General features: G+C 50.3%; 2 protein-coding genes across 2 annotated transcripts; one reads left to right on the top strand and one right to left on the bottom strand.

Annotated features, from left to right (window-relative positions):
* Positions 1-2,468: 2,468 nt before the first annotated feature.
* LOC311198340 (olfactory receptor 14A16-like) lies at positions 2,469-5,646 on the top strand (the record flags this gene model as incomplete). The annotated part of the gene is made up of 2 exons (XM_084272262.1): positions 2,469-3,305; positions 5,611-5,646. The coding sequence occupies 2 exons, from the start codon at positions 2,469-2,471 to the stop codon at positions 5,644-5,646; spliced, it is 873 nt and encodes a 290-aa protein (XP_084128388.1).
* Positions 5,647-9,481: 3,835 nt separating this feature from the next.
* On the bottom strand, positions 9,482-10,404 carry LOC311198339 (olfactory receptor 14A16-like; the record flags this gene model as incomplete). Its single annotated transcript, XM_084272261.1, has 2 exons — positions 9,482-9,562; positions 9,823-10,404. Coding segments are annotated over 2 exons (663 nt in total), but the record flags the coding sequence as incomplete, so codon positions are not given.
* Between the last annotated feature and the right edge of the window lie 17,082 nt (positions 10,405-27,486).

The following is a 27,486-nucleotide window of genomic DNA, read 5'->3' as shown; positions in this document are numbered from 1 at the left end:
TCAAATCTCCCTGCAGTAGGCATCAGAGCATGTGAGGCTGAGGATCTGGGGGATTTCAGAGAAGAACTGGTCAACAGCAGCTCCCGTGTGTCTGCAAAGGCCAGGAGGAGGAAGTGGGGAATGAAGCTGCCCTTGGACATTTTCTGTCTCTTTGCAAGAAGACCTCTGCAAGGAGAAAAAGGCAGTGAGAACTTGGAGCACTCCTCACTGAGCTAAACATTCTCACTGGAGACCCAAGGACTGCCTCTCCCTGTTCTATTAGAGATTATAAATGACCTTTTTGGGAGGTCTATTTCCTGCGTGCTGAGAGTGCCGCTGTCTGTGTGGGACTCTTATGTGAGCTCTCCAGGTGTCGGTTTGTCCTTGGAACAAAGGGTCTATCTTTTCTGATACATATATTTTATACATTGTGGTTTCCACTTCCCCCAACTGCAGAGCACAGCTTTTCCTAGTTTTGGTCATGTGAAACACCAAAAAATGCCCAACTGCTCACCTAAATCTCTTCCTTTCACAGGGGGAAAGAGTACTCTCCCTGTCCCTGCCTGGGAGTTCTGTCTCATGGGAAGACAAGGAAAGGTGATTCTCCTGCCCAGCTTTGGTTTGATCAGGAGAAAGGACTCTGCTGGACACAGGGATTTCTCCACAGCCAAGGGAGGGAACGTCAGAGATGAGATCACAGAGTGATCCCCATGAGGCCTGAGGCACCAGGAGGGAGCCTAGAAATACTGGTCTTCTCCTGCTGAGCTGGGCTTCAGTCCTGCAATGGAGGGAGCTCATGGCAACCCAGCAGCGCTGATGTGAGACAGCTCTGCCCAGGAGCAGCTCCTCTGCCAAGGGCACAGGGCTGGGGACACTGCCTGGAGGCACCGAGGGGAGACCTGTGATGCTGAGAGAGCTGATGGATGCTGAGAGCTCACAGGAGGAGAAATCTCCACAGCACTGTCCCTGGTATGTCTGTGGGTGAGAGGTAAAGAGACTTTGCTTTGAATTTTCTGCTCTTCTGGACTGGGTGGGGTGTGGGAATTGAGCTTTTCTTGATAACTTAGAAGGCAGCAGTGCAAACACATTTGGTCATAGGAACTTGTCAGACACTCTGTTGAGCTCTGCACACACAGAGCTTGTCCAGGGCAGTGCCCTGCTGCCAGAACTGGTCTGCAGAGCAGAGCTGAGCACAGGGCAGGTTGGATGAGGTCTGTGAGCACAGAGCAGGAGGTTACATGGGAGAAGAGAAGCAGCTCCAGGGACAGCTACAGGCAGCAGAGACATTGGCAAGGAAGGAGAAGGAGCTGCTCCCAGCAATGCCCGGGCAGTGAGGATTTGGTACCTCTCTGACATCCCCCACAGTGCAGAAACTTTCCCTCACTGACCCCCAATTTTCTGCCACTCAGCACAAACGCTGCACCCAGAGTACCACGGTTTGAGGATGAGTCCCCTCCTTGGCAGCCCAACCCCCAGTGAGGAGAACCCCCTGTGTGCCTGTCTGTCTGTCCCTGTCCTTCCTGCCTTGGCTGGAGCCTTTCTCACTTTTTCCCCTCCTGTTCTTGCTGCCTTTGTCCCAACATTACCTGGGGGTCTTGGCACGTCCATTGGTGGAACTGGGACTGAGCTGACCCTCACTTCAGGATCCCCAGCTCTAGGACTGAGGACTTCCTGAGGGCTGCTCTGGGCTGCAGGCTGCCTGCAAAAATTGCACCACTCTCCTAGGGACTCTTGTGCCCCAGAAAGGAGCCCCATGCAGAAGACATCTCAGCACTGAGACCCTGGCAGTGCCGCTCATCGCCTGTGTCTGTGGGCAGCTGCAATGAGCCCTGGGTGTCCCTGGCTGGGAGAAGGGAGCTGACATCCTCTTTGGGTAGGATGAGACATTAGGAGGGCTTTGGAGCTCTGCCCTGGGAGACTGGATTCCTCAGCTCTCTACAGGGTCCAGTTCATTCTACGGGGAACACCAGGGTGTGATCACAGAGCGTCCAGCACAGGGCAGCTGAGACCAGGGCTGACGGACAGAGCAGCTCTCCCCACTCTGCACACAGGGGAAGGTTTCACTGGCACTGCAGCAGCAATGTCAGGCAGTTCTGACAGAAGAAACACTCCCCAGTTGCAGTGAGGAGAAAACCAAAGCACCAAAGCTCTGCTCTGCCCTCGGCTGAAACTGGAGTGACAGTGCTGAAAAGCTCATTCCAATCCACAGGGGATTTAGTCTGAGATCACACCATCCTTCTATTTACTGACTGCTGCCAGGCAGGACTGAGTTCTTGAGAGCCACAGCTGACCCTCCTGCCAGCAGTGGCACACTCAAGCCAGCAGAAACCAGACTTCCCAAAAGGGACCTGCCAATACTGCCCCTGAATACAGAGTCAAAATGAGGGTATTCAATAAGAATTTGAAGAGATTTCCTTTAAAGAAGAGTTACCTGAATTCTCACCGTGCCATTTCCTCCTTGGACAGGTCTCCACACTTGACAGCAGCAGATGTCCAACAGCAGCAGCTCCATCAGCCAGTTCCTCCTCCTGCCCTTTGCAGACACACAGCAGCTGCAGCTCCTGCACTTCTGTCTCTTCCTGGGCATCTACCTGGCTGCCCTCCTGGGCAATGGCCTCATCAGCATCACCATAGCCTGTGACCACCACCTCCACACCCCCATGTACTTCTTCCTCCTCAACCTCTCTGTTCTTGATCTTGCCTGCATCTCCACCACTGTTCCCAAATCCATGGCCAATTCCTTGTGGGACACCAGGGCCATTTCCTACACAGGATGTGTGGCTCAACTTCTTTCCTTTTTATTTTTGATCTCCACAGAGTTCTGTCTTCTCACTGTCATGGCCTATGACCGCTACGTTGCCATCTGCCACCCCCTGCACTACGGGACCCTCCTGGGCAGCAGAGCTTGTGTCCACATGGCAGCAGCTGCCTGGGCCAGTGGATTTCTGTATTCTGTTCTGCACACAGCCAGTACATTTTCTCTGCCCCTCTGCCATGGCAATGCTGTTGACCAGTTCTTCTGTGAAATCCCCCAGATCCTCAAGCTCTCTTGCTCAGATGCCTCCCTCAGGGAAACTGGAGTCCTTGTGGTCAGTGTCTGTTTAGGTTTTGGATGTTTTCTGTTCATTGTGGTGTCCTATGTGCAGATCTTCAGGGCTGTGCTGAGGATCCCCTCGCAGCAGGGACGGCACAAAGCCTTTTCCACCTGCCTCCCTCACTTGGCTGTGGTCTCCCTGTTTATTATCACTGGTGTGTTTGCCTACCTGAAGCCCCCCTCCATCTCCTCCCTTTTTTTGGACATGATATTGGCATTTCTTTACTCGCTAGTTCCGCCAGCAGTGAACCCCATCATCTACAGCATGAGGAACCAGGAGCTCAAGGATGCCATGTGGAAACTGATGACTGGATGTTTCTAAGCAGCAATGAACTGCTCATCTTCAGGTTATTGTTGGCCATGCAACTAACTTTAGGACCAGTCTGTATTTAGTATGGGTTTCAGTTGTTTGATTTAATTTTTTCTTAGCTATGATAACATGGTTCACATTCATCACATTTTTTCTGCAGTATCTCCAGGTCTTGTTCTACCGAGAAAATGAATAACGAAAAGCTGTGTTCCCTTTGCATCATGTCCGCATGCCAAGGGACAGAATTTTTCCTTCTTTTTTTTCCTTTTTCAAAAACGCATTTACAAGAACTTTTTCATCAGCTTAATCACATGAGTATTGTCTGAATTGGCATTGCTTTCCCACTATGACTGAAAGGGATTTTCCAGGATCGGTCTCCATGGCAGCGGAAGAAATACTTTCCCCTGTACCTCCATTACTGCCAGTCTGTCTCTGTCATCTCCTTCATCATTCAGGTGTTCCCACCTCTCTGATTCAACAGCTACGCCTAAGGACATCTTCTCATTAGACTAAATAGACATATGCACATCACTTTTCTCAACAGGATTCCACGGTCACTTGCTCTTTGGTCATTCAGAAGCCACTCAACTCTCCAGTGTCTGCTTTGAGCTTCAGAGAGTTGGAAAATGTTCTTACTTTCAGAAGACTAATGGACCAGTCAGTGTGTTGACAAGAGACCTTTCTTTGTATGCACTTCACTTTGTTCACAGGTTTCCACTTCTGCTTGCTCTATGGTCATTCAGAAGCCACTGAACTCTCTGGTTTCTGCTTTGAGTTTCAGAGAGATGGAAAACATCCCATCTTTCAGCAGTCTAATGAACTGTTCTGTCAGCAGGTCAGTGTGTTGATAAGTGACTTTTCTATGTATCTGAATCACACTGTTCTGGGAGAGAATCTCCTCTGAAAGCTGACCCCCTTCACACGCTGCTTGGCCGTAGCAGGCAGCTGAGGAGAGAGATTTCATGGGTATTAAACTGTGTCATGTTTAACTGCTGTTTGTTGTCAGAGAAATCTGTCCATGCCTGTGAGCACAGATGATGGGAGGAAAAGTGTTGGGAGTCCCAGGAGGCCAGGGAGGGACCTGCTGGTCTTGGGGAAGAGCAAGGTTCTCCATGCAGGTTTTGATCTGAAGAGACTGCTTTTCCTGCCTGTCCAGATGTCCTTAGGAGACCTCTGGACCAGCCCCCATTGCAGCATGCTGCTCAACTTTCTTCCATGATCTGAGATGTGACAGAAACAATTTTTTCCTATGAAAAAACACTCCATTGTGAAACTCCTTTGAAATTTTCGTCACTCAAATAAAACCTCTCCAATTAGTGATGCAAGTCTTATTTTTTTAAAAGAAATGGCTTGAAGAGCCATGCTTGTAAGGGTTTACTGTCTGATTAATAAGCCCCATGGTGTCTTTTCTTCTGAGTCCACAGACCTCAGATACCAAGAGGAGAGTGAAGAAACCTCTCCAGATGTCCAAGACAGGAGTCATGCCCAAAGTACCTTGAAGCATTAACAGGCCCCACTGGCAGCCATTCCTGACAAAGCCTCCCCATGGGCTCCTTAGAGCAGACAACTGGAGCCATGAGGACAAACACAGGCAAAGCACAGGCAGCTCTGATACTGAGGACACCCTGGCTTGGTCTGATGAAGCAGAAATGCCAAGTGCTGACCCCCAGCCCCTGGGCAGGGAGATCCTGACCCCCACCTGTGTCTCAGGGCTCTTCCTTGGGATGTGGTGTGTGATACCAGGGACGGACAGGGGTATAATACATGGTGTCCTCCCCTGCAGTGGGTGCAAGAAGGCAATGATACTCCATGGCTGTCAGGACAATGTGTCTCCTCTGAGGCCTCTGTGGCGTCTGGAGTCAAAGGCCTGGCTGGCAACCTTGCCAATGAGCCCAATGTGCTCATGGCCAAATTCCTGTTCAGCACCTCTGACTGCTATGGCAGCCCCTGGAATGACCAAATTCTTCTCCTTGTGGCCAGTTCTCCACCCATCATGTCTGAGCTGCCTTGATGTGGGGATGTTGTGCTGGAACCTTTTCTCATGGTTTCACCTCAGGTGCTGACCACATGAAAATTAATTCCACCCCAGCCAAATTAAGATCAGAATAAGAAGATCTCTTCTGGATGGGAATCTTCTTGATGTTTTTATTCAAATCTAATCCCAGAGTTTCTCAAGGTTTGTTTGAAGTGACGCTCCACTTTGTTAATGGTTCCTGTGTGCTTGCAGATGACTCTCCAACTTGTGGTGCCACTAACCAAGTGACAGCAACAGGTGTTATAGAAGGTGAGAAATAAGAAATAAACCAAGAGATCCTTTCTAAATGACATTGGAGTGAGCCACTGGAAGAAGCCTCATGTCCTCACAGTCTGCCCCCCCTCATCATAGAACAGAACCACAGTTCTACTTCCCAAGGGTCAAAACAGGAGGGCTCAACTTACTTGCACACCCTCTCAGCACCATATTTCCCCTCTGCTACACCGGGATTTGGGGGGATAATATAGTGTTTGGGGGTATCAATGTGATTGGGGGTTACGATAAGGCGGAATGGTGGAATTTGAAGTTGAAAAGGAGGGGGTTTGGGTGAGTAATATGGGGCTGGTGGGGTATAGATTTTTCTGGGCTATTAATGTTTGTCTGAAGGTGCATAAGTTGTGCTGGGGGAACCCTTAGTGCTGTGGGGTAGGGGCATGGGGGATGTAGAGTAGTGCTGCAGGGGACAGGGAGGGATTTTGTGTGGGAAGGGTGAGGTTTGGGCTTTCTAAAGTGTTTTGGGGGCAACCAGGGGCACTGGGTAGCTTTAATGTTGGGTTTGGAGTAGAGGTTATGTGGGTAGGGGGTTAACCCAAAGGTGGTCCAAGGGGCATTGCAGAGGGTGCTAGGGGGAGATATGGAGTTATTTGAGGAGGAAAGGAGGGGGTTTGGGGTTTTTGGGGGTGTTGGAGGGCCAGCAGTGGTGCTGTGGGTTTAATGCAGTGCTAGGGAGTGAGTGGGGGGGCATCTATGGGTTATGGAAGGAGCCTGGGGGTGGCGTAGGCAGTGCTGGGGGTGTATGAGTGGGATTTCTTTGGGGGGAGAAGGGGGCCAAGGGGGATACAGACGGGGGGAGTGCCTGCCAGAGTACCTGGGAAGGATTAAGGGTGGGCTGGGGGGCAGGGTGAAGGTGTGGCGGGCATCCATGATTGCAGAAGGGAGGGCATCTGGAGGGAGTAGAGGAGATATGAGGGGATTTGGAGGTGAAAATGAAGGGGTGGGGGTAATTAGGTTTTGGGGATCCACCAGGGGTGCTGGGAGGGTTAATTGTGGGGGCACCCATAGGTGATGGGAGGGGTGTCAGAATGTTGTACAAAGGTTCTGGGGGTGGATATAAGGGAATTTTGGGGGTAAAAGGGGAGGTTCAGGGTAGTAATATGGTGCTATATGTTCCGGCTATACCAGCGCCCACGTTCCAACCTGTTAAACGTCCAGCAGTACGTCCCAAGCAAAAGGTGTGAGGGATGGCAGATGTTCCTGGCCTGAAACCTCCCCAGGAGTACACAAGCAGCCCCATAAACCTTGAGGCTCATGAATTCCCAGCCAAGGGAACAGTCCTAACAGTGCCAGATGTCATTTTCTGGCTCTTCCATAGTCCAACATCGAACATGCTGAACGTCCAGCAATGGAGTCCCAGGGTCTCTAACACCTATTGCTGGCATTTCATTGGAGGCATCACAAGTTGGGGAGACACCAGCAAGCACATGTGGACCATTAGAAAGATGGAGTTTCCCTTCAATAATACCTCAACAAACCTGCCAAGGTGACCCAAAATTGGCCAAAGAGGGTATTCCATGCCAATTCCATCAAGCTCAGCATAAAGGGGGCTGTTGGGGGGGAGGAGTGCAGGGCTCTGAGCTGTAGGGCCTGAGATGTGTGGTTTGGTGAGAAACTGCACTGGGCATCACCAGTGTTGTATATTTTACTTTTTTTGTTTGTTTGTTTTCATTTCCCTCCCTTCCCCCGTCTCCAATCCCTCCCACCCCATATCCTCTTCCTAGAGAGAACGTGGCCTCTTGATGCAAGAAAACCATGACAAAGCGATCCAGCACAACACCCACACATCAAGACAGGCTCAGACATGACGGGTGGAGAACAGGCTGCAGGCAGAAGAATTTGGTCATTCCAGGGGCTGCCATAGCAGTCAGAGGTGCTGAACAGGAATCTGGCCATGAGCACATTGGGCTGCACTGGGAGGAGAGTGGCCACGCAGACAAGGACTCTTCTGGTCCATCTGGACTCAGCACCAGTGAAGACACCTCTGGAGCAGTCAGTCCCAGTGTGGGGCTCTCCAGTCTGGTGGAATGTGGAGAAACCCTCGTGTGGTCACATAAAGTCTGACCAGATACAGTTAGGGGTCTTGTGTGGAGAGGCTGAGAGACTGGGGCTTCTTTAGCCTGGGGAAGTGCAGCCTGAGGGCAGCCCTCTTTGTGCTACAGGGAAAGGACATAAGAAAGGAAGTCCACGTGAAACTGAAGCTTTCAAGGTCAGAGCGGACGTGAGGATAAAGAAATGTCATTCTGAGGGTAGTGCAGTGGTGCAAAATGTCACTTTGAGGAAGCGTGGATGAGCTGGTGGCTTTGTGTTTGTGGGAACAGCTGGCATGGATGGAGACACAGCAGTACAGGCAGGGACATCCTGGGGTGAGAACATGGTCGGGAAGGGGATAAGGTTCCTGCAGGGAAACAGGCACAGGTGTGGGGAACTGTAGGATGGACTGTGGTACAGATGGCCGAGGGTGCTGGACAGGCTGAAAGGGCCTGATAGAAACGAGGTCTTTGCCCCCTTTGCTGTGGCTGATGTCCCTGACACAAAGGCCTCAGATGAGACACAATGTCCTCATGGCCATGGAGCATCATTGCCCCCTTGCACCCAGCCCAGTAGAGGACACCATGTATTATAACACTGTCCTTCCATGGGGTCACACTCCCCACATCCCAAGGAGGAGCCCTGAGACACAGGTGGGGGTCAGGATCTCCCTGCCCAGGGGCTGGGGGTCAGCACTTGGCATTTCTGCTTCATCAGACCAAGCCAGGGTGTCCTCAGTATCAGAGCTGCCTGTGCTTTGCCTGTGTTTGTCCTCATGGCCTCCAGTTGTCTGCTCTAAGGAGCCCATGGGGAGGCTTTGTCAGTAATGGCTCCCAGTGGGGCCTGTTAGTGCTTCAAGATAATTTGGGCATTACTTCTGACTTGGATGTCTGGAGAGGTTTCTTGAGTCTCCTTTCGGTATCTTGAGGTCTGTGGACTCTGAAGAAAAGACACCATGGGGCTTATTAATCAGACAGTAAACCCTTACAAGCATGGCTCTTCAAGTCATTTCCTTTAAAAAAATAAGACTTGCATCACTAATTGGAGAGGTTTTATTTGAGTGATGAAAATTTCAAAGGAGTTTCACAATGGAGTGTTTTTTCATAGGAAAAAATTGTTTCTGTCACATCTCAGATCATGGAAGAAAGTTCAGCAGCATGCTGCAATGGGGGCTGGTCCAGAGGTCTCCTAAGGACATCTGGACAGGCAGGAAAAGCAGTCTCTTCAGATCAAAACCTGCATGGAGAACCTTGCTCTTCCCCAAGACCAGCAGGTCTCTCCCTGGCCTCCTAGGACTCCCAACACTTTTCCTGGCATCATCTCTGCTCACAGGCACGGACAGATTTCTCTGACAACAAACAGCAGTTAAACATGACACAGTTTAATACCCATGAAATCTCTCTCCTCAGCTGCCTGCTACGGCCAAGCAGCGTGTGAAGGGGGTCAGCTTTCAGAGGAGATTCTCTCCCAGAACAGTTTGAATCAGATACATAGAAAGGTCACTTATCAACACACTGACCTGCTGACAAAACAGTTCATTAGACTGCTGAAAGATGGGATGTTTTCCATCTCTCTGAAGCTCAAAGCAGATACCAGAGAGCTGAACAGCATCTGAACGATTGAAGAGCAAGTGGAGGTGAAAACCTGTGATCAAAGTGAAGTGCACATGTCAAGCTAGTCTGCTGAAAAGATGTCCCTAGGCATGGCCATAACATCAGGAGGGGTGGAAACACCTGAATTATAATGGAGATGAAAGATATCAACTGGCAGTAATGCAGGTACAGGGGAAGGTGAATATTTCTTCTGCTGCCATGCCTGAGTCAAACAAGACCTGGATACACTGCATGAGGAATGGGATGAACGTGTTATTACATCAGATACAAAACAGAAGGAAAAAGCCCACAGAAATGAAAAATTCCTAAAAAGAGACTGGTCCTAATGTGAGTTACATGACCAGCAATATGAAGAAGAAGATGAACAGTTTATTGCTGCTTAGAAACATCCAGTCATCAGTTTCCACATGGCATCCTTGAGCTCCTGGTTCCTTATGCTGTAGATGAGGGGGTTCACTGCTGGTGGAAACACTGAGTAAAGGAATACCACTAACAGGCCCAGAAATAGGGAGGAGATGGAGGGGGGCTTCAGGTAGGCAAACACAGCAGTGCTGACAAACAGGGAGACCACAGCCAGGTGAGGAAGGCAGGTGGAAAAGGCTTTGTGCCGTCCCTGCTGCGAGGGGATCCTCAGCACAGCCCTGAAGATCTGCACATAGGACACCACAATGAACACAAAACACCCAAAAACTAAACAGACACTGACCACAAGGACTCCAATTTCCCTGAGGGAGGCATCTGAGCAGGAGAGCTTGAGGATCTGGGGGATTTCACAGAAGAACTGGTCAACAGCATTGCCATGGCAGAGGGGCAGAGAAAATGTACTGGCTGTGTGCAGCACAGAATAGAGAAACCCACAGCCCCAGGCAGCTGCTGCCATGTGGACACAAGCTCTGCTGCCCAGGAGGGTCCCGTAGTGCAGGGGGTGGCAGATGGCAACGTAGCGGTCATAGGCCATGACAGTGAGAAGACAGTACTCTGTGGAGATCAAAAATAGGAAGAAAAAGAGTTGAGCCACACATCCTGTGTAGGAAATGGCCCTGGTGTCCTGCAAAGAATTCACCATGCATTTGGGGATTGTGGTTGAGATACAGCCAAGGTCAGTAAGAGAGAGGTTGAGGAGGAAGACCAACACATGGGGGTGTGGAGGTGGTGGTCACAGGCTATGGTGATGATGATGATGAGGCCGTTGCCCAGGAGAGCAGCCAGGTAGATGCCCAGCAAAAGACAGAAGTGCAGGAGCTGCAGCTGCTGTGTGTCTGCAAAGGGCAGGAGGAGGAACTGGCTGATGGAGCTGCAGTTGGACATCTGCTGCTGTCAAGTGTGGAGACCTGTCCGAGAAGGAAAATGCACAGTGAGACGTTAGGGAACTCAAATTTGAGGAAAACCTCGTCCAGTTCACAGTGACTCTTTGGATCCAGTAAGACTTTGGCAGGTCCCTTTTGGAAGGTCTGCTTTGTGCTGGCTTGACCATGCCACTGCTGGGAGGAGGGTCAGCTGTGGCCTCTTGATCAGACTACATCTTCTATGGATTGGAATGAGCTTCTCAGCACTGTCACTCCAGTTTCAGCCGAGGGCAGAGCAGAGCTTTGGTGCTTTGGTTTTCTCCTCACTGCAACTGGGGAGTGTTTCTTCTGTCAGAACTGCCTGACATTGCTGCTGCAGTGCCAGTGAAACCTTCCCCTGAGTGCAGAGTGGGCAGAGCTGCTCTGTCCATCAGCCCTGGTCTCAGATGCCCTGGCTGTGCTGGACGCTCTGTGATCACACCCTGGGCATCCCTGTAGTACATCATGGTCAGCACTGTGGGGGATGTCATGGAGTTACAAAATCCCCACTGCCAGGGCATTTCTGGGAGCAGCTCCTTCTCCCTCCCAGACAATGTCTCTGCTGCCTGGAGCTGTCCCTGCAGCTCCTTCTCTTTGCCCATGTCACCTCCTGCTCTGTGCTCACAGACCACATCTAACCTGCCCTGTGCTTAGATCTGCTCTGCAGACCCCTCCTGTCATCTGGGCACTGCCCTGGGGAACCTCTGTGTGTGCAGGGCTCAGGAGATGCTCTGACAAGTCCTGTTGACCAATGAGTTTGCACTGCCTTCTGCAAAGTTATCAAGAAAAGCTCAGCTCCCACTTCCCACACAGTGCACAAGAGCAGATAATTCAAAACAAAGTCTCTTTACCTGGAGTGGAAAATGCATCCTTGGTGTTCTTGAAAAGTCCATCGCAGTTCCCGTGGATCTGCTGGTGCTGGGAGCAAACCTGACCTATGCAGCTCAGTTTGACAGCAGAAATACCTTACACTGTCCTTCAATGGGTCACACTTTCCACCCACAGCTTCTTTCTGTGGTAATGCTCATGGAAGCTCACCAGGCAGGCTGAGTGCTGACCCTGGCAGCAGCAGAGTTCCTGTCCCAGCACACAGTCCCAGCATTCACAGTGAACCTGCTCACAAGGACAGCCCTGGGCACCCCTGAGTGCACACTCTGCTTCACACCTCTGCAGCCATGCCCAGAAGAACACAGCTGTCCTGCCCTGTCCCTCTGATGGGGCAGAAGGGCATCCCTTCCAGGCAGCGCTTTCTGGTCCTAGAGAGAACCTGTCCTCCTGACAGACCCCACACACTGCCCCATGTCCCAGCTTTAGGAGATCCCTCCAGGAACAGAACCTGCATTGCCCTGCACCCACAGACATACCAGGGAGAATTCAGTGGAGATTTCTCCTGCAGTGAGCTCTCAGCATCCATCAGCTCTCTCAGCCTCACAGGTCTCCCCTCGGTGCCTACAGGCAGTGTCCCCAGCCCTGTGTGCTTGGCAGAAGAGCTGCTCCTGGGCAGAGCTGTCTCTGCAGTGCTGCAATGTTTCATGACCACCCACCGTCCCTGGAGCCCAGCCCAGCTACCAGCAAAGGAGAAGGTGAAGGCATTACATACTCCATCCACTCTGGGCTCCTTCAAGGTTTCCCTGGAGCTCCAAGGAACTATCTTGGAAAGATACTGAAGTCCTCTCTGATGTTCCCTCACTCAGCTGTGGAGAAATCCTTCTGCCCAGCAGAGTCCTTTCTCCTGATCAAACCAGAGCTGGTCAGGACAATCACCTTTCCTTGTCTCCCCGTGAGACACGACCCCCAGGAAAGGAAAGGAAGGATCTCTTTTCCCCTGTGAAAGGAAGGGAGTCAAATGTGTCACTCCAGACCCCTTATTGTTGCTTTGCAGCCCTGGGGCTGGAAGGAGGAAGCAGCTGTGACCTATGGCTGCCACAAACCCATCGCCGCTGGGATTCCTCTTGCCTCAGTTCTGGTGGCACTAATAGGCTCCTTCTGTCTGAGAGCTGCTGTTCCCAGCTCCTGTGGCCATTACTGGGTATGGAGCAAGTTGTCACACACCCTTCTCCATGGGAGTGAGCCTCATCAGATGGAAACTGTGTGTCACCCCCTTTTGCTGTACCCAAAACTGAAGACCAGGAATGACTGGGAGCCCATGGGAGAAGCTTCTGCTCCTCAGGCACACCTGGGAGTTTGTGAGACAAATGAAGATTGTAGTTTTCCTTGTTATAAATCTCTCCTAACTCCTGTCTTTTACTTCTGCAACACTTTTCCATACCCAGAGTCAGCAGATATCCAAAAGCAGCTCCATCAGCCATCTCCCATTCTCTCCTTCCTATGACTGAGCAGCATGGCAGTGTTGGGAATGTGTTTTGGGGTCAGTTCATCACACATTGTCTTGATCACTTCTTGTCATTCCACTGTCTCAGCAGAATGGGGAGAAGTGGAAGACCAAATAGACAGAGGGTTGGAAGATAGTCCCGGCTCGGTGCTGTGGGAAAACCTCCTTCCTGCCTACCTTGGTTCTCCAGGTCTCCCTAAGCAATAGGTTTGAGATGCTGGGAGTTGAAGAGGAGGCAAATGGGAACGTGGGGGACAATTCCCCTAGTAGGAGGCCAAGAGTGAGGAAGGCAACTCCACACCTCAAGACTGCCTGCACCAGGAAAGATAGGAAGGTGATTTTGATTGGGGATTCCCTTCTCAAGGGAGCAGAGGGCCCCATATGCAGACCAGACCCTACCTGTGGTGAAGTGTGCTGCCTCCTGGCACGAGGATCAAGGACATAACTAGAAAACTCCCAGATCTGGTTCACCCCTCTGATTACTGCCCATTACTCATTGTTCAGGCAGGCAGTGATGAAATCTCTGAGAGGCCTCAGAAATAGCAAGAGAGACTTCAGGGGGTTACGGAAGCTGATTGAGGGAGGGGGAGTGCAAGTGGTGTTTTCTTCTATCCCGTCTGGGGCAGCAAAGAACACGAAGTGGGCCAGGAAAAGAGAGGTGTTGAATAGGTGGCTGAGGGGGCTGGTGCCAGCTCAGGAACTTTGGGTTTCTCAGTCACAGGGCTGTTTACTCATCTCCTGATGCTGTGGACAGGTGTCATCTGTCTCCAAGAGGGAAAAGAATCCTAGCTCAAGAGCTGGCAGGCCTCATTGACAGGGCTTTAACCTAGGTAGGAAGGCGGGAGGGGATATAGTGAGGCTTGCTAGGGTAGAGCAAGTAGCCTCCAGCTTTATACTAGATTCGAAGGATGAAGAGGATAGAATTCAATGAGATAGAGAAGGGCTTGGGGATACTTTCATTCTATGAGATTGTAGGGAACTACGTCTAAAGTGTGCCATAGGAACTTCTGGGGACTCCTCAGAGGAGGTAGTATTGCTGTCCCCCCTTCTGGAATCTTCTAATGTCCCTCTAGGAAGCAGTGAGGGAAAACCTCAGATTCCTCCCAGAGGTTTGAGGGAGGGCTTCTCAAACAAGACGGTGACTCAGAAAGCTCTGCTGAAGTGTCTTTACACCAAGGCACACAACATGGGTAACAAGCAAGAGGAATTGGAAACCCTGATGTCACTGGAAAATTATGAACTAGTTGCAATCATGAAAACATGGTGGGATGATTCCCACAACAGGACTACCCCTGAGAAGGGTATAGCCTTTTTAGAAGGCTATGAGTCCGTACAGGCTGGGAGATGACCAGAAGCTGGAGAAGAGCTCTGTGGAGAAGGACCTGTGGGTCCTGGTGGATGACAGGGTGGCCATGAGCCAGCAGTGTGCCCCGGGGTCTGAGAGAGCCAATGGGATCCTGGGGTGCATCAGGAGGAGTGTGGCCAGCAGGTAGAAGGAGGTGATCCTCCCCCTCTACTCTGCCCTGCTCAGGCCCCACCTGGAGTATTGTGTCCAGTTCTGGGCTCCCTGGGATAAAAAAGCCAGGGATTCCTTGAGAGAGTCCAGAGGAGACTACAAAGATGAGTAAGGGCCTGGAGCGTCTCCCCTATGTGGAAAGGCTGAGTGAGCTGGGGCTGTTCAGCCTGGAGAAAAGAAGACTGAGGGGGGATCTTATTAATGTTTATAAATATCTGAAGTATGGGATGCAGGGGGAAATGGCCAGCCCCTTTTCAGTGGTCTGTGAACGGGGCAATGGCTGCAAGTTGGAGCACAGGGAGTTCCGCACCAACATGTGGAAGAACTTCTTCCTGGCGAGGGCGACAGAGCCCTGGGACAGGCTGCCCAGGGGGTGTGGAGTCTCCTTCTCTGGAGATATTCCAGACCCGTCTGGATGCTGACCTGAGCAATATGAGCTGGGGAGCTGCTTTGGCAGGGGGATTGGACCAGACGATCTCTCGCAGTCCCTTCCAACCCCTATGATTCTATGACAGGCTAGGAAGGAAGGGTGGGGGAGTTTCCCTCTATGTTACAAAGTGGATAGACTGTGAGGAGCTCCCTATGAGAAGTTGTCAGGAACATGTTGAGAGCCTGTGGGTCAGAATTAGGAATGGGACTATTAAAGAACAGGTGGTGATAGGGGTCTACTACAGGCCACCTGATCAAAGAGAGACTACTGATGAGGCTTTCCTCCTTCAGCTGCAGGAGGCATCGTGGTCGCAGGCACTCATCCTGATGGAGGACTTGAACCATCCGGATATCTGCTGGGAAAACCACTCAGCGAGCTGCAAGAGACCCAGGAGACTCCTGGAGTCTGTAGATGACAACTTGAGGTGACTGCTGAGCTGCTCTCTATCATCTTTGACAGGTCTTGGAGATCAGGAGAGATACCTGAAGACTGGATGATAGCCAATGTCAGTCTGGTCTTCAAGGAGGGCAAGAAGGAGGATCTAAGTAGCTACAGGCCGGTCAGTCTCACGTCTGTCCCTGGAAAGGTGATGAAACAGCTTGTTCTAGATGCCATCTCCAGGCAACTGGAAGACAGTCTATGACCATGTCTGAAATCACCACTTAGCAGTGGATCTGCACACCAGCACTTGTGATTGCTCTCTAGATTTCCCTTCCCCTTGGACCATTCAGACACCTCCCAACCATCCAGCTGCTGCTCTGAGTTTCAAGGAGTTAAACCCTTGCCTTTCTGGCAGTTGTCTGACTCATTCTGTCTTTAGCCAACTCTTCAGTTGCAGTGATTTCACAGTCTCACTAGAACATTTCTCACAGGTTTAAGCTTTGTGGAAGGTGAACCTCACTGGTGGCAGATTGCACTTGGTAAAGAGTGAGGAGTGTTGAATTTAATGGTGAATCTTGTCAGATTTCTTCTGTTGATGGGAAAATAACTCCCTCTGTGCTGCCTGTGTGCAGCCAGTTCTCTAAGGAAAGCAGGGGGAGCTGGTACAGAGGGGCTGTAATGCCCCACTGTGGAGTGCAGCAGAGAGACCTGATGTAAGGACAAGGGATGCAAGTCCCAGTTGACTGGTGAGAGTCATGGTGGGCTTGTGGAGATGTGCAGCAAGGTTGTCCCCACTGTGCCAGACCTCAAGGGTCCATTTTTCTGAACAGTCCAGACATCTTTAGGAGGCACCCTGGATCAATCTCAGTCAGAGGTTGTCACCTCTCCTCTGAAGTGAAAATAATAACCTACACCCTTAAAAATAAATCAATTTTACTATGAGCTCCCTTTGAAACAGCTTCAATGATCTGTACATCTCTTGAAACTTAAAGATAATTACACAAAGAGACATAGCTCGTTAGGGCTTGCTTTTTATTATAATGAGCCCTGGGGTGCATTTGGTGCTGAGTCCTTGAAGCTCAGGTACTGAGAGGAAATTACACAAAAAACTCCATGTCAAAAGTAGAAGCCAAAGTACCCTGAAGTATTAATGAGTCCCTCTGAGAGCCATTGCTGGCTGAGCCTCCCCAGGGACTCGTTAGAACAGGTAATTGGAGGCCATGTTGGCTGGTAGGCAAAGGCAATGTACAAGCAGCTGAAATGCTGAAGAACAACAGGATGAAAGTTTCTCCTCATTGTTGGTCTGAAGCCCAGCTAGAATTTAATCTGGCCTCCATTTAAATAAAAGAAAAGCAGGGAGACCCTCCATCCCCTATCAGATTCAGGAGGAAACATTTTTGAAAGATGAGGACAAGGCTGAGGTGCTTAATGAAATCTTTGCCTCTGTCTTGAGTTGTACAGAGGACCAGTTGTACTGGGAGAATCCAATTCCCTGAGCTAGGAGACATGGACAGGGAGCAGAATGACCCCACCGCAATCCAGGAGATGATCCTGCTGCTGCACCACAGAGATGTGCACAGATCTGTGGGGCTGAATGGGATGTACCCAAGGGTGCTGAAAGAGCTGGCAAGGGGTGTTCACCAAGCCACATTCCATCAGTCCTGGCTGACTGGAGAGGTACCAGAAGACTGGAAATCAATCAACATAACCCCCTATATAAGAAGGGAGAGAAGGATGATCAGAGAAATTGCAGGCCTGATAGTTTGACTTCAGTCCCAGAGAAGCTGATGGAGCAGAGAATCCTGAGCAGCATTATCCAGTTCATGAAGATCCCCCAGGTGATCAGGCCCAGTCAGCTTGCGTTCATATTGGCAGGTCCTGTTTGACCCACTGAATGTCTCTCTATGACGGGGTGACCTGCTTCTTGGACAAGGAAAGGGCTGTGCATGTTGTCTACCTTGAATTTACCAAGGCCTTGGACACAGTTTCCCAGAACTTTCTCCTAGAGTAGCTCACTCCTTGTGGATTGGAAACTGTGGTGGTTGAGCCCCAAGCAATGGCTGAGCACCACATGCTGCTCGCTCACTCCCGGAGGAGAAACAGACAGAGCCTCTGTGGGTTGGGATAAGGACAGTTTACTGACAAAAGCACTATAAAAGGAGAACAATATCAGCCCAAATTGCACTCACACTCAATGATAGCACAGAGAGTACCTTACAAACCCAACAATAACAGAGTGCTGCACCATGCCATGAGCACCCCTCCCCAACCAGCCCCTTTGACAAGGAAATTATGTCAGTGTGCTTGTTTTGGCTGTGATGGAGTTAATTTCTTTTCTAATAGGACGTGGAATGCCATGTTTTGGAGTTGGGGTGAAAGCAGTGCTGATAACACCCTGATGTTTCTGTTTTTTGCCAAGAAGTCAAGGACTTTTCAGGTGTTCCTATTTCCCTGCTAAGGAGAAGGGAGGGGACACAGCCAGGACAGGTGACCCAAACTGGCCAAAGGGGCTATTCCATGCCAATTTCATCATGCTCAGCGTGAAATGGGGGCTGGTGGGAGGAGGAGGAGGCAGCTCCAGGACGTGCAGTTTTGTGGGTGGTCCCATTTTCAGGGCGGCTCTGGGCTGCATGGCCTGAGTTGTGTGGTTTAGTGACAAACTGCATTGTGTACCACCAGTTTCATACATTTTGCTCTATGGTCCTGTTATCATTGTCATATCTCTCTTTCTGCTATTATAGTAAAATATCCTTACCCCAACCTGCAGGGTTTTGTTTGCTTGGTTTTGGGTTTTTTGCCCTTTCCCTTCCCTCTCCCTCCCCCCATCACTGCGCCCCCCCCTTTAAAGAACAAGTGACTGTGTGGTGCTCGGCTCTCAGCTGGGGCAAAACCACATCTACTAAAATCCAAAACAAACCTATTCCTAAAAACATGAAAATTCTTATATTAAAGTTATATTAATTGTCTCTTAAGCTGCATCTAAATCAATCTATTCAGCATGATTACATTTCACTGAATCATCAGGGCCAGCAATACAATGAAGATTATGAGTTTATTGCTGCTTAGAAACATCCAGTCATCAGTTTCCACATGGCATCTTTGAGCTTCTGGATCCTCATGCTGTAGATGAGGGGGTTCATTGCTGGTGGAAACACCGAGTAAAGGAACACCTTTACCTGGTGAAGTTGTCTGTGGAGACAGGACAGGGGACAATGGCTCCAAGTTGGAGCACAGGAAGTTCAGCACCAAAATTCAGAAGAAATTTTCACAGTGAGAGCGACAGAGCCCTGGGACAGGCTGCTAAGTGGGCTGTGGAATATCCTTCGCTGGAGATATTCAAGACCTCTCCGGACACCGACCTGTGCGATCTGTCCTAGGTACTGTCTTTGGCAGGGGGGTTGGACTTGATGATCTCTGGAGGTGCCTTCCAACCCCTTCCAACCCCTAGACTTCTGTGAATGAGGGAATCTGTAAATAGGGAGAAGATTGAGAGGGGCTTCAGGTAGGCAAATGTCGCAGTGCTGACCAACAAGGAGTCCACTCCCAGGTAAAGAAGGCATGTGGAAAAGGCTTTGTGCCATCCCTACTCCAAGGGGATCCTCAGCACAGCCCTGAAGATCTGCACATAGGACACCACGATGAACACAGAACACCCAAAAGCTAAACAAGCTCAGACCACAATTGCCCTGAGCATGGCCCGTGAGCATGAGAGCTTGAGGATCTGGGGGATTTCACAGAAGAACTGGTCAGCAGCATTGCCATGGCAGAGGGGGACTGAAAATATATTTGCTGTGACAATATATTTAACAAGGAATTAAAATTTATCTGCTGCTTTTTGCTGCCAGAGAAAGGAGTGAGAATCCATAAGTAACTTGGCAGACAGTAAGATCACTGACGTAGGGGGAGAATGTCTTCCCAGCCCTGCAGCAGAGATTCCCCTGCAGACCATGCAGAAGACCATGGTGAATGAGGCTGTTCCCCCTCAGCCCATGCTGGATGATGTGGAACAGTGATTCTTTGTGCAGCCTGTAGACTTCACCTGACGGAGGCTGTGACCTCATAGGAAGCCTGTGCTGGAGCAGGTTTGCTGGCAGGGCTGTGGAGGACCCAGTCTGGAGCAGTCTGTTGCTGAAGGACGGCACCCCATTAAAGTGACCCACCCTGGAGCAGTAGGTGATGATCTGAAGCTATGTGGGAAGGACTCATGTTGGAGGGGTTCATGTCTCCCCTGGGGGGGACCCAATGCTAGAGCAAGAGGAGACTGTGAGGAGTCCTCCCCCAGGCAAGGAAAAAGCAACCAAGACAATGTGTGAACTGACCTCAACCCCCAATCCCTATCCCCCTGTGCCACTCAGTCAGAGGAAGGAGAGAACTGGATGAAACTGGAGAAACCCCTGAGTGCCTGTCTGTCTGTCCCTGTCCTTCCTGCTTTGGCTGTAGCATTTCTTGCTGTTTCCTCTCCTGTCCTTCCTGCCTTTGTGCCACCGTTACTTGGGGCTCTGGGCATGTCTATTGGTGGGGCTGGCACTGAGATGACCCTGACTTCAGCACCCTCATCTGTAGGACTGAGGACTTCCTGGGGGTTCCTGCTGGGCTGCAGGCTGCCTCCCACAACAGCACCGCTCTCCCAGGGACTCTTGTGCCCCAGAGAGGAGCCCCATGCAGGAGACATCTCGGCACAGAGGCCGTGGCAATGACACTCATCACCTGTGTGTGGGCAGCTGCAATGAGCCCTGTGTGTCTCTGGCTGTGAGCGGGGAGCTGAGATCCTCCTTGGGTAGTATGCGCCCACAGGAGGGCTTCGTTGCTCTGCCCTGGGAGACAGGATTCATCAGCAATCTGTGGGGTCCAGTTTCTTTTAGGGGAACACAAGGGTGTTATCACAGAACGCCCAGCACAGGGCAGCTGATGGACAGAGAAGCTCCTCACACTCTGCACTTAGGGGAAGGTTTCACTGGCACTGCAGCAGCGATGTCAGGCAGTTCTGACAGAAGAAACACTCCTCAGGTACAAACACGAGAAAACCAAAGCTCTGCTCTGCTCTGCCCTCGGCTGAAGCTGGAGTGACAGTGTTGAAAAGCTCATTCCTATCCACAGGGGATTTAGTCTGAGATCCAGACAGTCAATCTGAGGATATTCTGTAAGAGTGAAGAAGAAGTTCCTAACTCTCAATCCGTTTTCCTCCTTGGACAGGTCTCCACACTTGACAGCAGCAGATGTCCAAAGGCAGCTCCATCAGCCAGTTCCTCCTCCTGCCCTTTGCAGATACACGAGAGCTGCAGCTCCTGCACTTCTGGCTCTTCCTGGGCATCTACCTGGCTGCTCTCCTGAGCAACGGCCTCATCATCATCACCATAGCCTGTGACCACCACCTCCACACCCCCATGTACTTATTCCTCCTCAACCTCTCTCTTACTGACCTTGGCTGCCTCTCCACCACAATCCCAAAATCCATGGCCAATTCCTTGTGGGACACCAGGGCCATTTCCTACACAGGATGTCTGGCTCAACTCTTTTTCCTCTCAGCAGCGTACTTTCTTCTCACTGTCATGGCCTATGACCGCTACGTTGCCATCTGCCACCCCCTGCACTACGGGACCCTCCTGGGCAGCAGAGCTTGTGTCCACATGGCAGCAGCTGCCTGGGCCAGTGGCTTTCTCTGTTCTGTGCTGCACACAGCCAGTACATTTTCTCTGCCCCTCTGCCATGGCAATGCTGTTGACCAGTTCTTCTGTGAAATCCCCCAGATCCTCAAGCTCTCCTGCTCAGATGCCTCCCTCAGGGAAACTGGAGTCCTTGTGGTCAGTTCCTGTTTAGTTTTTGGATGTTTTGTGTTCATTGTGGTGTCCTATGTGCAGATCTTCAGGACTGTGCTGAGGATTCCCTCGGAACAGGGACGGCACAAAGCCTTTTCCACCTGCCTCCCTCACCTGGCCATGGTGTCCCTGTTTGTCAGCACTGGCATGATTGCCTACCTGAAGCCCCGCTACATCTCCCCCCTATTTTGGATCTGGTAGTGTCATTTCTTTATGCAGTAGTTCCACAAACACTGAACCCCCTCATCTACAGCATGAGGAACCAGGAGCTCAAGGATGCCATGTGGAAACTGATGACTGGATATTTCTAAGCAGGAATAAACTGATCATCTTCTGCATATCAATGTTCATGTAACTCACCCAATGCCCTTCCCCACCTTGTTCTCACCCCAGGATGTCCCTGCCTGTATAGTTGTCTCTCCCTCCTCGCCAGGTATTCCCACAAACACAAAGCCACCAGCTCATCCACACTTCCTCCAAGTTACTGTTAGCACCACATCACTGCCCTCAGAATAACATTTCTTTATCCTCATGTCCATTCTGACCTTAAAAGCCGCAGTTTGACATGGACTTCCTTCCTTATGTTCTGTCCACACAGCACCAACAGGGCTACCTTCAACCTCCCCTTCCCCAGCCTTTGAAGCCCGGCTCTCTCAGACTCTCACCTCCAAAGCTGCGGATTTGTTGTTGTGCTGGAACCTTTTGTCATAGTTTCACCCCAGCTGAGAGTTGAGCACCACACAGCTGCTCACTCTCTAAGGGGATGTGGGCTGAGTTTGTGGTCAGGGGAAGGGAACAAAAATGATAGAAAAGAAACCCAAACCTCAGAGGTTGGGATAAGGACAGTTTGCTGGGATATCAGAGAGTATAAAGAACAACAATAGGACTTTGTAGCAAAATACACAAAATTGGTGATGCACAATGCAGTTTCCCACCACACCGCACAGTTCCAGCCTTACAAGTCAGAGCCATCCCAAAAATAAACCATGCCAGACAAACCTCCACGGGTAGATGACGAGCAGCCCCAGTAACCTTGTGGCTCAGGGACTTCCCAGTCAAGGGATTGGTCCTTATAACGCCGGGCATCATTTTCCACCTCTGCTATAGCCCAACACTGAACATGCTGAACGAGCAGCCATAGAGTCCCAAGTTCTTTGGCATTGATGAAGAGATTGAATGCTCCCTCAGTAAGTTTGCAGAGGACACTAAGCTGGGAGGAAATGTTGATCTGCCTGAGGGTAGAGAGGCTCTTCAGAGGGATCTGGACAGACTGGAACGATGGGCTGAGACCAACAGGATGAGGTTTAACATGGCCAAGTGTAGAGTGCTGCACATGGGACAGAACAACCCCATGCAGCACTAGAGGCTGGGGGAGACTGGCTGGAGAGCTGTCAGGCAGAGAAGGACCTGGGGGTGTTGGGTGACTGCAGGATGAATATGAGCCAGCAGTGTGCCCAGGCAGCCAAGAAGGCCAATGGCATCCTGGCTTGTGTCAGAAATAGTGTGGCCAGTAGATCTGGGGAGGTGATTGTGCCCCTGTACTCAGCATTGGTGAGGCTGCACCTCGAATGCTGTGTCCAGTTCTGGGATCAACACCATCATAAGGACATTGAGGTCCTGGAGCATGTCCAAAGAAGGGCAACCAGGCTGGGGAAGGGGCAGGAAGGCAAATCCTCTGAGGAGCAGCTGAGGGAGCTGGGGGTGTTTAGCATGGAGAAGAGGAGGCTGAGGGGAGACCTTATCACTGCCTACAACTACCTGAAAGGAGGGTGTAGAGAGGTGGGAGATGGTCTCTTCAGTGAGGTGACAGGTGATAGGATAAGGGGAAACAGCCTCATGTTGTGCCAGGGCAGGGTCAGATGAGATGTTAGGAAGATATTTCTTACTGAAGAGTTGTCAGGGCCTGGAACAGGCTGCCCAGGGAGGGGGTAGACTCACCATCCCTGGATGTGTTTAAAAAAAGGGCAGATGAAGTACTTAGGGATATGGTTTAGCTTAGGACAGGAACAGTTGGACCTGATGATCTTAAAGGTCTTTTCAAACCTTGTGATTCTGAGATTCTTTTTAATGTTTTCATAAATGACCAGATAACTGGACTGGTCTTGAGTAAATTTGCATATCACAACAAATTGGGAGGAGTTGTTGACTCTGTTGAGGGTGGAAAAGCCTTGCAGATATCTGGACAGATCAGAGAGCTGGACAGTCACCAACACCATTAAGTTTAACAAGGGCAAGCACCAGATCCTGCACATGGGAAGGGGCAGCCCTGGCTGCGCATACAGACTGGGGGGTCAGACGCTGGAGGGATTTGGGGGTCTTGGTCAACAGCAAGTTAAACACAAGCCAGCAGTGTGCCCAGGCAGCCAGGAGGGCCAAGAGTATCAGGGACAGGGATAGGGAGCAGAATGACCCCACCTCAATCCAGGAGGAGATGGTACTGGTTCACCACAGAGGTGTGCACAGATCTGTGGGGCTGAATGGGATGCAGCCATGGCTGCTGAAACATCCGGCAAGGCGGGTTCACCAAGCCACATTCCATCAGTTCTGGCTGACTGGAAATCAGTCAACGTAACCCCCTATATAAGAAGGGACAGAAGGATTATCAGGGAAATTACAGGCCTGGTAGTTTGACTTCAGTCCCAGAGAAGCTGATGGAGCAGATCATCCTGAGCACCATTATGTAGTTCATGAAGAACCCCCAAGTGATCAGGCCCAGTCAGCTTGGGTTCATAAAGGCAGGTCCTGTTTGACCAACTGGATCTCCCTCTATGACAGGGTGACTTGCTTCTTGGAGAAGGGAAGTGCTGTGCATGTTGTCTACCTTGAATTTAGCAAGGCCTTGGACACAGTTTCCCAGAACTTTCTCCTAGAGTAGCTCACTGCTTGTGGATTGGAAACTGTGGTGGTTCAGTCCCAAACAATGGCTGAGCACCACATGCTGCTCGCTCACTCCTGGAGGAGAAACAGACAGAGCCTCTGTGGGTTGGGATAAGGACAGTTTACTGACAAAAGCACCATAAAAGGGGAACAATAACAGCCCCAAACTGCACACACACACAGTGATAGCACAGAGAGTACCTTACAAACCCAACAATAACAGTGCTGCACCATGCCATGACCACCCCTCCCCAAACAGCCCCTTTGATGGGGAAGTGATGTCAAGTGGTGTGGAAAACAGCCCAGGTGAACTCAGCTAAGCTGTGCAGCCTGCTGTGGGAGGTGAGCCTGGCCTGGCCAGAACCAGGACATTATCCACTCCTGTTTTCACACCATCTAAATCATGCCCACATCTTACTTTTTCAGAGTACTGGGGAGGTTCATAACATCATTTATTGTTTAGACCATCTGCCATGGACCACCATCCAGGAAATAGTATAGAGAAATATGTAATATTTGGCCTTTTTTCTCCTTTGGCAATGTCTAAAGCCAGCTGGATGGCTTTCACCTCTGCAAACTGGCTGGATTTGCCTTCTCCATAGGCAGCTTCTGCAACTAGTCGTGTAGGACTCCATACAGCAGCCTTCCACCTCTGATGTTTACCAGCAATGCCACAGGACCTATTGGTGAACATTTTTTTTTCATTTTCTGTCAGTTCACTGTACAGTGAGGCCTCTTCAGCATGTGTCACCTGCTCCTCTAGTGATATTCCACAATCTTTGCCTTCTGGCCAGTCTGTGATCACTTCCAGGGTTCCTGGGTGATTGGGGTTTCTTATTCCAGCCCACTGTGTGATAAGTGTGACCCACTTGCTCCACATAGCATGAATGGCATGGTGTGTAGAAGGGGCCTTCCCTTTGAACATCCAGCCCAGCACCAGCAGTCAGGGTGCCAGGAGGAGCTGGGCTTCAGTTCCAACCATTTCTTAAGTGGCTCAAAACCCTTCCTGTGCTGCCAGTATTTCCTTTTCTGTTGGAGTGTACGGACCCTCTGTAGCCCCGACTCCAAACCCCCAGAGACTGGCCTTGAGCCTCCCCTGGTGCTTTCTGCCAGAGTCTCCACGTTGTGCCATTTTCCCTGGCTGCAGTGTAGAACACATTGTTTACATCTGGCTCTGTCGGGACAGGCCCAAGGGCTAGTGCATGGACTATCTCCTGTTTGATCTCTTCAAAGGCTTCTTGCTGCTCAAGGACCCATTGAAAATCGTTCTCTTAGCAGGTTACATGGTAGAAAGGGCTGACAATGAGACTGTGGTTTGGGATATGCATTCTCCAGAAACCCACAGTGCCTAGGAAAGCTTGTGTCTCCTTTGTGTTGATTGATGGAGACAGAGCTGCAATTGTATTGATAACATCCACTGGGATCTCACAATGTCCATCCTGCTATTTTAGTCCTAAAAACTGGATTTCTGGAGTGGGTCCCTTGACCTTACTTTATTTAATAGAAAACCCAGCTTTAGCAGAATTAGGATAATTTTCTTCCCTTTCTCAAAATATTCCTCTTCTGTGTTGCCCCAGTTCATGAGCAGTTTCTGAATGGGAATCAGGGAGTCTGATCAGCATGAGGAACCAGGAGCTCAAGGATGCCATGTGGAAACTGTTGACTGGATGTTTTAAGCAGCAATAAACTGCTCATATCATCAACAATGTAGTCTCTATTTAGTAGTTTTAATTTTTTGAAGTATTTTTTCCTTTTAGATTGTCTATGTTATAATTACACGGTGCACATTAGTCCTATTCCTAACACAGTATCTCTAGGTCTTCTCTGCTGCAGACACTACGAAATGACAAAATATGCACAATTTGCAGCATGTCTGCCTCCAAAAAGGGACACAATTTTTCCTTCTTTTTTTTTTTAATTTTTTTTTTTTAATTCACAAGCACCTCTTCATCTCCTGAATCATTTGTCTACTTGTCTGGAATGGCAATACTTTCCCACAAGGACAGAATGGGAATTGCCAGGATTGGTACCCACGGCAGCAGAAGAAATACTCACATTCCCCTGTACCTGTCTTACTTCCAGTCTGTCTCTTTCATCTCCCTGATTATTCAGGTGTTTCCACCTCTCCTGATGATGTGGCCATGCCTAAGGACAGATTTTCAGCAGACTAGATGGACAGATCCTCACTGAATTCCACCTCCACTTGCTCTTTGCTCATTCAGATGCTGCTCGGTCTTCAGTTTCTGCTTTGAGCTTCAGAGAGTTGGAAAACATCCCATCTTTCAGCAGTCTAATGAACTGTTCTGTCAGCAGGTCAGTGTGTTGATAAGTGACTTTTCTATGTATCTGAATCACACTGTTCTGGGAGAGAATCTGCTCTGAAAGCTGACCCCCTTCACACGCTGCTTGGCCGTAGCAGGCAGCTGAGGAGAGAGATTTCATGGGTATTAAACTGTGTCATGTTTAACTGCTGTTTGTTGTCAGAGAAATCTGTCCCTGCTTGTGAGCACAGATGATGCCAGGAAAAGTGTTGGGAGTCACAGGAGGCCAGGGAGGGACCTGCTGGTCTTGGGGAAGAGCAAGGTTCTCCATGCAGGTTTTGATCTGAAGAGACTGCTTTTCCTGCCTGTCCAGATGTCCTTAGGAGACCTCTGGACCAGCCCCCATTGCAGCATGCTGCTGAACTTTCTTCCATGATCTGAGATGTGACAGAAACATTTTTTCCTATGAAAAAACACTCCATTGTGAAACTCCTTTGAAATTTTCATCACTCAAATAAAACCTCTCCAATTAGTGATGCAAGTCTTATTTTTTTTAAAGGAAATGACTTGAAGAGCCATGCTTGTAAGGGTTTACTGTCTGATTAATAAGCCCCATGGTGTCTTTTCTTCAGAGTCCACAGACCTCAAGATACCAAAAGGAGACTCAAGAAACCTTTCGTGAATTTCAGTCAGGAGTAATGCCCAAATTATCTTGAAGCACTAACAGGCCCCACTGGGAGCCATTACTGACAAAGCCTCCCCATGGGCTCCTTAGAGCAGACAACTGGAGGCCATGAGGACAAACACAGGCAAAGCACAGGCAGCTCTGATGCTGAGGACACCCTGGCTTGGTCTGATGAAGCAGAAATGCCAAGTACTGACTACCAGCCCCTGGGCAGGGAGATCCTGACCCTCACCTGTGTCTCAGGGCTCTTCCTTGGGATGTGACCCCATGGAAGGACAGTGTTATAATACATGGTGTCCTCCCCTGGGCTGGGTGCAAGGAGGCAATGATGCTCCATGGCCATAAGGACAATGTGTCTCCTCTGAGGCCTCTGTGTCAGGGACATCAGCCACAGCAAAGGGGGCAAAGACCTCGTTTCTATCAGGCCCTTTCAGCCTGTCCAGCACCCTCAGCCATCTGTACCACAGTCCATCCTACAGTTCCCCACACCTGTGCCTGTTTCCCTGCAGGAACCTTATCCCCTTCCTG

This window comes from Gallinula chloropus, assembly GCF_964237585.1.
Source record: "Gallinula chloropus genome assembly, chromosome: 17".
Taxonomy (NCBI): domain Eukaryota; kingdom Metazoa; phylum Chordata; class Aves; order Gruiformes; family Rallidae; genus Gallinula; species Gallinula chloropus.
The sequence above is the reverse complement of the archived record's forward strand: the minus strand, read 5'-3'. Positions and strand labels throughout refer to the sequence as shown.